The sequence below is a fragment of the Lampetra planeri genome, chromosome 34 (genome assembly GCF_965212315.1).
Source record: "Lampetra planeri chromosome 34, kcLamPlan1.2.h2, whole genome shotgun sequence".
NCBI classification, from domain to species: Eukaryota; Metazoa; Chordata; class Hyperoartia; order Petromyzontiformes; family Petromyzontidae; genus Lampetra; species Lampetra planeri.
This window is the reverse complement of record NC_136140.1, coordinates 7,365,444-7,378,248: the sequence shown is the minus strand read 5'-3', so window position 1 is coordinate 7,378,248 and position 12,805 is coordinate 7,365,444. Positions and strand designations below refer to the sequence as shown.

The 12,805-nt window shown below is 44.7% G+C and overlaps 1 protein-coding gene across 1 annotated transcript in view; it reads right to left on the bottom strand.

Moving 5' to 3' along the window:
* Positions 1-12,445, bottom strand: part of LOC144730083 (IQ motif and SEC7 domain-containing protein 1-like) — a 78,016-nt gene extending 65,571 nt beyond the window's left edge. Inside the window, exon 1 of the mRNA XM_078610625.1 lies at positions 11,992-12,445. Within this exon, the coding sequence (XP_078466751.1) occupies positions 11,992-12,026 (35 nt within the window). The 5' untranslated portion in view covers positions 12,027-12,445. The remainder of the gene's footprint in view (positions 1-11,991) is intronic.
* Between the last annotated feature and the right edge of the window lie 360 nt (positions 12,446-12,805).

Genomic DNA, 12,805 nt, shown 5'->3' with positions numbered 1-12,805 from the left:
TAATAACGTTTTAAATTTATGAAAATTTTCTAGCAGTATCCTGGGAACACAGAATCCCCAAAAAACACTAAAACCCTTCCTACGCTCCTTGTTAAAGCAGGATGGTATCCCAGTAATTGTCATGTAAAGATGTAATAATATAATTCGAGTAATAACCAATTTCCTGAATTATATCTTGTGTCCGCAATTTGCACAGTGGGTGTTCAACCACAAACGCGTTCATCGCACGGTCGCCTTATCCCTTTCGGGGATTAGGGAGGGCGACTCGCGGCAGGGTAAGGTATGAGGGTGCGGTGTGGTTTGGTGGGTGGCGGGGTGAGTAAGAAGTTGGGGGGGGTAAGGGCTAGATGGAATGGTGCGTAAATCCTTGAGCTTTCCATCAAGCACAACAGCTCCTTGCCAATAGGTGAGCCGATGATTTCCAAAGGGACCGAGGTCCGGGTACGGTGGAGTGGCAGGGGACATCCCTGTCAAGGTTATGGGCTGAAATTAAAGAGAATGGGCTGCTCTTCCCGGTGGCTTTCTCACCAATGTGCAATGACACCCAGTAACACGAGGCCACCCAGGTCCAGTGGGAGATGAGCCATTTCTTTTGCTTCCAAAACAGGTGCTCACATTTTGAGCAGATTGTGCCAATGATGTGGGCGGAGATGGTCAGATTAGAATGCTGTGTTTTTATATTTCGAGATCATATCTGTTTTTGGCCCAAAAACTTCAAATGCATCTTACCTTGGTGAGTAATGTGCCGAATCTTATCGGCGGGGAAAAGGAAGGAAAAAAAGCAAAACATAGCCGAACACATGATCGTTTCATTTATCGGGAAGGATTGCTTTACCGAGGTGCCTCATCAAGTCGGCTATTCACACCTACTCTGCCTCTTCTGTTCATGAGCAAGAGCCTGAACTTACTTGTACGACACGCAGCAGGGTAGCCGCGTTGGCTAAAATTGTGCATCAGCCCATGGGTCCTGGGAATCCGAGGCTCAAATCTGGCTTGAGGAGGGGAGATTATAATTCATTCCATTCTGATGGATGCTGGATCACGTGCGCCGTGAGATATGGTTCCAGCGCAACGGAGCGTGGTCGCAATCCCGCAACATAACGCCCTCTCTGAAAATGTGGTATTGATACACGTGGCAACATCCTCCACTCTTAGGAGGCTTACCGAGCAGCACGGAGGGAAGCGAAGCGGACGGGCAAAGAGCGAGCGGCTACTCTTGACATTTCAGAAAACTGGAAAGAACACTTGCGAAAAAAAAGATAGGTGGCGAACGCATTATCAAAGGTCAACGTCAAAAAGCATCACAAGCAATACCACTGATGGCACCAAACCACGCCATCAACTTCCATATTTCCGCTAGATTTATTTTAATAAAATCTCCATTGCTGAGCACAGGCCATGAGACCCAAAACTTCAAGCGGCCAGCAGCAAACAGTACGAGTGAAGGTGCAACAGGTAAGCGATAACGTTTCGAGAATTGAGCACGGTTATAACACACAATGCGAGGAAATGCCAAAGTGGAGAAGTAAGGGAAATCTTGCAGCAAAATAAGTGACAGCAATTTGCGGTGTGGTGCTTGACCACAGTGCGATTGCGATGAAACAGTCTGGTAGACCAAGTCCTCAACGTGACTATAGGAATCAATAAGTTCATGGGAACAGTAACAGTCGATATTGTAGCTGTGGCAAAGTTGACACTTGACTTCTGAGTTCCGCTCTTAGAGTATGCCATCATCTGGCTTCACGTCTACCCCTTGGTTATCAACCTCTGGGTTCCACGCCAACGCCCATCTCGGTAACCGGCCCTTCTCCATCCTGCACCCGCGCCCCACCCATCTCAATCTTCTCCTCGCCCTGATTACATGTATCCCAAGGGTCTATGTTGTTTACAATATCCTCCCATTAAATTCCTCGCATTATTTGCACCATGGAAACAGAAAGAAAACATCTCCGCAAGCAGCATAAGTAAGAACGTAGCGAGATTTTCTTTCATCCAATAAAAAATATACGTGAACTATTGGGGATATAGGGCTTTAACGAACCTGCAGTCTTACCATATACGAAGACGTTATTTAGCATCTGTCAGAGCTTAACTGCACATACTTTCATGCATGATTACAACCCAGTTAGCGTGACCCCGTTCCAAGGGGGGGGGGGGCGGCTACCAAAACCTCAGGGAGCGGTGGGTGGGGGGCACAATACAATCGATGTTAAACATCGTGCATGGCATGAGGGGGGGTGGGCTCACATTAAACAGTGAATGTTTAAAAAATCTGCACGTGCACGATGTGGAGTTCACAAACGAAGGCTGCTTTAAGGGGAGTGGATTTTGTCCTTTGGCAGCGGACAAGGTTTGTTAACACACCGCGGGCCAGATTCACATCCCCATCGCCTTTGGCAATTCGCCCCACTGCCGGTAATGGAGACATTGGCACGAATTCACCATAAATTGGACGAAAAGGAACATTTGCCAACACGTGAATCAAGCCCCATTGTCTTTAAGCCACGCACACAGTCACAGAGCTATCCTGAAACCCAATCAACAAAAAAAACTGTTCATTATTTTGAAATGCAGTATTCCCAAGGAAGCTTGCAATCATGTGACCAAGCACGGCAAACTATATGCAAATGCGTTTTGGATTCCAAACAACTGGTGAGCTGACAATGATGGATTCCAGGCTTCAAACGTCAGCCCAGAAGCTAATGAAATAGCACCTTTCAGCAAGGAGACAGATTTCCTCTCGCGAACGCAGACAGACGCCATTTTTGTATCATTGGCTCCAAGTTCCGTGGAAGATAAATGCAATTTTTTTTTTCATGCGAGACATATACGTAAGGAAAAGAGATTGAATAACAATAAATAATATCGTGCGTGCATATTTACAGTTATCCGAATCATTGGCAAAGTCAGACGGGGAGGGATGAAGCTAAATAAAGTACGAATAACGTTTCATAACGGTAGAAAAAAATCACCTGGTAAAATCATGGGTACTAAAAGTTATACGGCAAACAAAAACACGCTCTCCCCCCTTCCCCGGAGTCAATCCAAACCTTCGGTGCTTCCTTTCCACAATCACCATCTCACTTCAATCTGGTAAATAACACCCTTCTCCTCCGCCTCTTACCAACGATCGAGACGTCTCTGGTGGAAATAAAGCCGCAGGGAATAACACCCTTCTCAAAATGTTTAACATCACAGCAAGGAAAACCGTTGTGGTCACGTGGAAGGTGCGCGGACCTCCCATCTACAATGCATTGGTACAGAACTCTTTACCAACTGGCCTCCCTGGGACACCTCGGGTATACGTTGAGAGGGAAGAACACGCGAGTCTCAGAAGATCCGGCGTCCTTTCCTTAGACCAGGGGTGGGGAACGTGTGGGCCGTATAAGGCCCGTGAAATCATTTGGTCTGGCCCTGCCAAGGCAACCGCAGGCGGGACTCGAAATTCAATAAATCTAGGAGCAAACCTGGAAAAGCAGTTGCGAGTAGCAACATCATCAATGCCAGCTAACATCTCACAATCCTCACCAAAGAGAAGCAGTTCCAGCCATCACATTAGGGGTGAGTTAATTAAATGTTTGACCAAATATAACGGGCTAATTTTTAAGTTGATAATTTTGTATGGCCCGCGAATGATGTTATAAATATCCAAATGGCCCTTGGCAGAAAAAAGGTTCCCCACCCCTGCCTTAGACAATCCCTTCACCCCTAACAAAACCTAACCCCAACTCTACCCTGACATTTCCAGCCCAAACCCCATGGACACAGAAATTCATAGATAAAAGATAAACAAAACTCGGGAGATGCTAGAAAATATATTGCCTCCTTACAATTAACCCCCCCCCCGTCCTACCTCGCCCCCCCACTAATCCTCCTCCACTTCCCTTCCACCCACCCTTACCACTCTACGTATGGCAAGTGGTTTGTTAACAAGAGAGAGACAAGCCACTCCCAGGGCGAACAGAGAGACGCAATGAGAGCCAGTCGAGTCGGATCTCTCCGATGGGTTACGGAAGGGTGTATTGGTTCACACCTCCGATGAACACGATTGGCTACATATGGTGCGGAAGAAGTTCAACATACATGTGCAGTCCCATAACTATAAATATTCAGACGACATATATACGATCGAATATTATAACTTTTTAGGCTAATGTGATGTTTATTTATGAATTGATATAACCGTGCCGGGAGATCAAATCAAACTGGGAAACTCTTGATTGCAAGTCCGGTATACGCCACGGCAGTAATCGTGTTTTTGTACTTTTATTTTCCTGCCGTCAGGCAAAAAAAGACATCGGGGCCATAATTTCTGCTTTCGATTTTAACGCGGTTAATTGGTCTAGAAATGCCACGTGGGTGAGAATGCTGGCAGCATGCCGTCCAGACAGGCGTATCAGGTGACTAAAGTCGGTGGAACGCTGTCTCTGGAAAACCAGGGAGAAGCTGATTGATCATGCCTTGGATGAATTCCTGACCTGCTTCACATGCCACTCACTGATGGGCAGCAATGGGGAAAATACCTTTTTGGCAGGTGAGAAATAATGAGCAAATGCTACTTTACATTGTTTTTCCTTGTCTTGCCCGCATATATGTTTTGACAGGACAGGCACATTCAGCTAAATTGATACTTAGCATTGCTACTTTAAACATTATTCCGTGGCTCTTGCTTCATGCAAAGAGACATGGGCATTTCTTTTCCGTGTCAAAAGGGCGGTGACACGGCCTAGCGGTGCCGCATTCACCGCTTGTTGCAGATGTTTACGGTTTAAATCCAGTGGCTGCCCCGATTGTAAATAAGCATAAAAATATACTCGGTCTCTTTCACAGTGGACGTGAAAAATTACGCGACTTCATTCGTCATGGGCCCAATTTGCAAAATGACACCACGAATTTCTCAATTGGAATGTACTGCAAACATCTGGTAGGACCATCCTGTCTCAGGCTTTCAAGGGTAAACAAGCATAATAATGAGTGCATCATCCCGTGTTCAAGAATGACCCACAGAAGGAGATATCAAAGAAGTATTTCTGACGTTCCTTCACATGGGGGGGTGCTACAATGGCCCATGCTACAATGTCCCATGCACTCTGCTGCAAAGATTTTTTTTTCTTTTTAAACGAATCTTTATTTTTTTTTCAGAGCTGGAATTCTTTCCAAATGAAATGAACATTTTCCTTTAATATGAGTGGATTTCTTGCGTAGTAATTGGCGACTGGGGTGAAACCATCATCTTACTAAATTTGAGAACCCGTTTTTAATCGGTGCCGGCTGTCTGGATTTTAAATTAAGATCCCAGCGGTGCCATCCCATTGCTCCAACTCCTCAGCTACTAATCCACCTCTAAAACTATGTATTAATAACAAGCAACATATTTCAGGAAATTGCATCATGAACCTTTTGAAATATACTATTTTCCATTATAAAATCGTGTTGGTTTTTCTATGACATCAGTCCCAAACAATTACGTAAAGTTATGAATGCTACTCCTGAAAGCTCCTTAAACACAATGGGTTGGCTTCCTCTTGAGCCCTGGGACTCATGTCATGGGCTCACAAGCATCGTTGTAGGCGCATGAACAAATACCGTACAATGATCTGGATCCACTGAGCTGTGTCCTCTCATCACTTTTATAATTGGGTTGTTATGTTTTTAGAAAATCTTCAAACAGTTTTGTCATTTGCTGAGAAACTGCAGGATATGCTCATACTGTAGATACGGCCTGGGTCAAGAATTCCACAGGGCCACCACTACCGAGCTCTGAAGGAGATATCACTGAACAGTTTTTTTTCTGCAGATGTATTGATGTTGAACTTCTTTCTCACAGTATGTAGCCAACCGTGCTAATCGGAGGTGCGATCTCTACACCTGATCTATTTTATCCTTATCCCATGCACCCAGCTGTAGAGAGGGCGTTTGTTGCTTGCAAACCAAACTTAAAATTAAGTCGAGAAACCCATTCATGACTTCTCTTTGGAGATGCAATGCTCCATATTGTCTACTTGCATCTCACGATTCAACCCCCTCCGCCCCACTCCATAAATTAGTCTATGATGTATTACAATTAGCAGTCACTATTAGATGCAATAATGTGTAAAAGTATAATTTATAATGCCTTGCTTACACTGTCTGTCTTGTACAGACATGTATTTTTTCTTGTTCATTCTATTAGCCTATATATACTGTATTGGCACAAAGTTCTTAAATAAGTAACATGTATACGCATGATTCAATTCACTTATCATGAGAGTAAGACAAGATTAAATCTGGCGGAATCGATTAATCATTACATGCCTAATGCACTTAATGGCAACATTTAGAGGCAATTATTCTCGCTTGGGTTTCTAGATTAAGTCTACTGCAAAGATTTGCATTAAGGTCCATCATCTAGATGTTAATACGGCTAATGGCAGTTGTGAAGCTGAGCGGGCAGACTGTTCCATGAATATAAATCCATATTGGCTACAGCACAATGTTACTGGCTATACTGCAATTCTGGCTGTATCTAAAACTATTGGCTGTATTTTAATGTGGCAGGGTGTACTTTGTGCATGGCATTAAGTTGGGCTTGAAAGTATACAAATATAGCAAATGTGTCTGCAGCTTCAAATTTTGGTGTGGTTCAGGAATATATCTCAGCTCATATATGTTAATATACTGACACCATTAAATACCACAACATCTGCTCTCTTGTTGTAGTTTCATGGGCACATTAATTCAGAATAAATGTGGTGCAGTGGTTAATATTGCATGCAACCAAACTGGCCTCTCTGCAACATTTATATATATGCATAAACCAGTTCCGTATAATACTTACTGGCTGAGCCTTTTGACATGTAACAGCTAAGACTTGGAATGCCTTTAGAATGTATCATGCATTGCTTGTGGTTTTCTGAATATTTTCACAGTGGCTGCACATGGCACTGTCATTCATCTCCACAATAATCCCACGAACATCTCATTACCAGCTTAACATGTGTCTGAGTTGTTTTGAATACAAAAATATCCCATAAGGCCACACATATATGTAAAAAAACGCATGCAGACATTCGTAAGGGTCATGGAACCATCTAACTCCAAGAGGGTACGCAGCAAAATAAACAAAAAAATCCTTAATTTACTCCGCAAAGCTGACAAACGTGTCTGACCATGCGAGGATTGTAAAGCCACGCTTACGGCAGCTGATTTTTTTTATGTATATAAATAGACACACGCTAGAGAGCAATTGGCCACTAAGGGATGCACCACCAAGAGTGATCAATGCCACTGACCCAGGATCACAGACTCCACACTCTTAATGAGAGGCCTTGAGCAAACTCGCCAACACCATCACGAGCGTGCAAATGTAACAGGACGCGCTATTCCCACAGCAAAGGTAAATGGACCAATTGGAATGGTGACAACGGGTTTAAGATTAACATTTACATTTCTAAAATGCATTCAATTCACTTTATCATACTCTTAACAGACCAGGAGTCAGCGACTGAAATCCAATTTCCTAATGCAGAGTGAGTTTCCTGCGGTGTCAGTGGTGGATGCAGTGAGTGGCAGATTCTTTGAAGAGAAATGGGTTGTGGCAACTTGGCAGGACGCATCACCGCGTGGAACGAGACAGTTTTATTTTAACTGTGTCCGGCTAGATGGGCAGGCTGTGCCGCCAACCTCTGATTTGTGAACACAATGAGGAATAGCTTACTTTAAGGCAAAGCGTGTAGGTTGGCAGAAAATCACATGAACTGTTCAGTTTGCTTGATTGTTAAGTTATTGGATTCGTTACATGTACCAGATTGATGCTGTAAAGAACAGCGGATAAAGTCCATGATGCTGCACACACTTTTCCATATGAACCTTATGGCTGGACCCGAGGTCCCATAAGCCCCTGGCTCGTGCATAAACATTATATTATAATGTAAACAAAAACTTTGCTCTTTTTCACCAATGGGTTTAAAGGATGGTGGCAAGTGTTGTCTTGTTAAACTATGCCTTTTAAACTGAAAACTACTTATCTGCAGTACCTATATTTAAATACACTATCGAAGAAATAATTTACACCCCTCTGTCGATCATCGTGTTTCTCAGTGTGGATTTGTGAACACACCTTGTAAACAGTGCGTAAAATAGTAAGCGTTTTCAATGCGCTGTTCATATTGTACCAAGCGTTTATACCAATGTTACTCTACAGAGTAGTGGGTCGCCGCTCCTCTTATCCACATTGATACTAGCGGTATGTAGGGACGATGCCTTAACCGCAAAAAAAATCTATCTGCACAGATGCATACGGACAAGAGAAGTATTATCAAACACGAGGAATGAACGATGCGACGCATCTCATCTATTAAATATCTGCAGGCGATAGGATTGTCATCGATTGATCCTGGCTGCAGAATTTGGTAGGTCACAAATAATAATGAAGACAAGAGAGCAGTTTCACTCTATTATGCATTCGTCCTCGCTGCTGCGCTTGGACATGACATGACACAAGAGAATGATCCGCGCCAGGTGGGTCGCGGTGTTTTTGTTGCGCGGTAGGACGGAGTCGTCGAAAATAGATGAATTAATGACGATTTTGGCTTCCGTTTAATCGGGGCCATGAGGTTCAATTGTTATAGTTAACACATTCCTGCGGAGGGAGCTGGTAGGAACGTTGGGTTGCTCGGTCAATGGCCAGGGTCAACGGCGGCGTGGTGTATTCCGCAAATATGCCCGACTGTGAGGGTGGGCACAAGCCGGCGTGAGTAGGTTAAACGTTGAGTTTTATCAGGGCACCACGGGGTGACTAGCCCCTCCCCACCCAGCCCCACCCCTCTCACCCAGCCCCACCCTCCCCACCCAGCCCCTCCCCACCCCACCCCACCCAGCCCCTCCCTCTCCACCCAGCCCCTCCCTGCACGACGGACGAACACAATAATCCCCTGTGGGCTGGTGTAACCAGGAGGTTCCTACCAGTATAACAAAATCTTGACTGCTGTGCTGTCAACTATTGACTGACTCTTGTGCCATGTGCCTTGAAACACAAAGGTCAACTCACCTTCTCCCCGTAAGTGTTTTTACGTGAATCAGGTGATATCACCACAACGCATAGGCTGAAATATATCGTTTTCATTCGAAAGCATGGGAATTGAACAATGAATAATCAACGAGTATAGATGTGATGATTTACCCTGCTACCCTACTGCAACGAGTCAGTGAATTGTCAGTTTGATTCAATAATCAATGACGATTTAAGATATTGTGGCGAGTGTGTTTCCTGACCACGAGTAGCTGCAGAGGTCGTCTAAATCTATTAAAAAACAATGCACACGTAGGGATAAACAAGAAGTATTGCACGTGCCGGTGATTAAATATATGCAATCATACTGATACATCCGATTATTGATATTAAGCGATTGATACACATGGGGCAGTCCATAAATGACGTCACGCACCTGGGGTGGGGGGGGGGTCAGATATTTGTGACGATGTGTGACGAGGGGGGCGGGTTTGAGAAATGTGACGTTACATCAAAATGCGCAGCTTTAAATAAATATAGACAACACGTTCTACTTAATTAAATAGACGTTTTAATAAATGTTTTCTCCTACAACATCAGAGTGCAGCGGCACATTAAACACGCACTAGAATGACAATAGTTTAAAGCGATTTGAAGCATGTTTTATTTTTTGGGCGAGGGGGGGGGCAGAACTTTGTGACGTCATATTTGAGGGGGGGTCTGACTTTTTGTGACGCCATGTGACGATGGGGGGGGGGGGGGAGTCAAAAATCGTCAAAAATCGCGTGACGTCATTTATGGACGGGCACCATATACTCTAAGACCCATACCTATAGGGTCATTACACTAACATTAACTTGTTGTGGCTTGGCTCTCCAACACACCGGTGTGCTGTACGAGTGACGAATTGGCCACGTTCTGTTTACGTGACAACCCTTACTAGTTGGCTGTGTCGGGTGGTGGCGGGTTTTAACGACACATTTATATATTTACGCGATATAACCCCCAACAAACCTCTATTATGGATGATATTGGTCGCGAAAGCCTGCTACGTGTTAAACACTAACTTATACTACTTTGCCAATCCACCGCTGGATGAAGGCCTCCCCCATACCGTGTCATTCACGGTGGTTGTTTGACCATACTTCACCACGCTGGTCATCGTATGTTGAAGCGTGACAAGACATGGCCTGGGGTAGGCTTTCATCCAGCGTTGGAGTTTCTAATTCATACACGTTTATTAATGAACTCGTTTTGGTGTGAATAATGCTGCATTAGTTTACAGTATTTTAATAAAAGGTGTGTGTAGGGAATTCGTACCCAATGTTGCTTCAGATGTACACTGTACGTGTGTGCAGTAAATATAAGTTAAGGCATTAAAAACACGCTGATACATCCCTCACTAGACAGTTACTCAAGCCTTCTTTATACTTAATATTGTAATAATTACCGTTTCAAACATTCGTAAGGTCTTATAACCAGTCTTGCTCAAGTCAATACGACTATAACACATTCCTGCGGAGGGAGCTGGTAGGAACGTTGGGTTGCTCGGTCAATGGCCAGGGTCAACGGCGGCGTGGTGTATTCCGCAAATATGGCCGACTGTGAGGGCGGGCACAAGCCGGCGTGAGTAGGTTAAACGTTGAGTTGTATAAGGGCACCACGGGGTGACCAGCCCCTCCCCACCCAGCCCCACCCCTCCCACCCCCACCCAGCCAAACCCTCCCCACCCAGCCCCTCCCTCTCCACCCAGCCCCTCCCTGCACGACGGACGGACACAATAATCCCCTGTGGGCTGGTGTAACCAGGAGGTTCCTACCAGTAATAGTGCTGCTTGTTGGTGGCTACTTGGCGTTTTGGGCCTTTGGACCTGTGTTCAGCTTCCGTGCTAAATCTTATATATAGAAAACACAAAATTAGGTAGCAATGAGCCAGTGGCAAAAATACAGGTTCTTTGGGGTCTTTCGGTAAAGTCGCGTAGATAGAACAATAAAATAATAAAAATGAAGTGAATAAAAAATAATAAATAAAAATAATAAAAATATCACCTGATGACGATTGCTTGTGTTGCGAACGAAACGTCGTGATATTTGCATTATTTCTTATTTTTTATTCACTTCATTTTCATTATGGTATTGTTCTATCTACGTGACTTTACCGAAAGACCCAAAGTTTCATGAATTCCTGCAGTCACGACAGCTTTAAGTCAAGATTTAAAAATACAGGTGTTAAATTAAAGGCAAGATCACAAAGGCATCGAGGGCGAGACGCACGAGGGCTTAGGGTCGATCACGGATGTTAACAGTGGTGTGGCTCACGAGATAGCTATCGAGTACAAACGCAGCCCACGTTGCCAGGACAGAAATTGGAGGGAAAAAAAATCGAGATTAGCCATCGGCAAGCCAACCACTATCTTCAATCTCTTGGAGGGTGTGACATTTTAACTATGAGCGCCACGGAAATCTGCGTGGAGGAACATTTTTACAAACGAATTTTCACCACAACGCGTACAATCTCTGACAATACAATCGAGTGGTACTGTCTATAAACATCTTTGTTTGGCGGCACAACGGAGACAAATATAAAAAGCACTATTTTGAGACTTTAGTACAAGTTCTATTGTTACATATTTGCGGCTACATGTTGTGAGATGATAAAGGGTCGACGAAGCAGAAAAATAAAAACACTGTTCCCCCCCCCCCTTTCCACTCGTAGTTTCGTTGCCTTCTCGTAATTTCGCGAGACACACGATTTACAGGCAGTCCTCTTTACGACGGAGATGCGTTACGACGACCCCATCGTAAGTCAAAAATATCGTAAGTCGAAGATGGCCTAGCCTACCCAGGAGTCTTAAAAAATCGTGATGATTTAGCAAAACAGAGCAATTCACAGTACCGTACTGTATAAACTATACACGGTATGTATTTATTACTGTACTTATAATCATCACAATCACCCTGGGGAGGAAAAATAAAAAAAAAAGTCTGCGATGCGAGATTTACCTGAGCGTGCGCACGCTGATGCACACCTTCCACATGTTGGCCACGCTTCGTGCTCGCCAGAGACATGAAGGCAACGAATATGTTTTATTTTGTTCCAGACCACAATTGCAGCAAAAGCGAGCAGCCGAGAGCTGGTCTCAGAGTGACATTGAAAATGATCTCCTCCTTGACGCGCCGACACCGCCAAATCACAATGGCAGCTTAGGGCAGTTGTTGTTGTTGTGGCGTCGTCCACTGGAGCTCTTTAAAACAAATTCCAAAGAAGCTCTCTCTTATTTCTGGTGAGGCTCTGCGAAAGGTGACTCATGCGGGTGACCACGCGACTTCGCTCATGGAAATACGGCGTATCGTTTACACAAAATACAACGACTAAGCAGCTCGTGTAATGTAAACTTCTCCGCCTGCCCTCTGCACTGTACCGTTGACAATTAACAGATGTTGGAACTTGTCAGCACTGACTCTGGAACACGGCCCAGTTTCCTTAAGAACTCCCCCAACTCACCTCCACCCCTCTCTTCCTCCTCTCCACCCCCCTCTGCCCACCAGCCCCTTGCCCAGCCTCACCACTAACCCTGCCCTTTCCGCTCCCTCGTTGTGCAAAGTCTGGCCTCCGAAACGTGTTTCGAGATGAAAGTCTTCAATATAATTGCATCTGTTTGCTCTGTGTGCCGATCATAGCATAGACGTTCAGCTGAGCGTGAGAGGGTCACTCACCTTTTGGGGGAAGCTCATGCATTGGGCAAGTTTTATGTGATTGGCTTGGTGACCCTAACCCTCAGAGGTAACAGAAGCCTCCAACACCCTAGGACAGCGG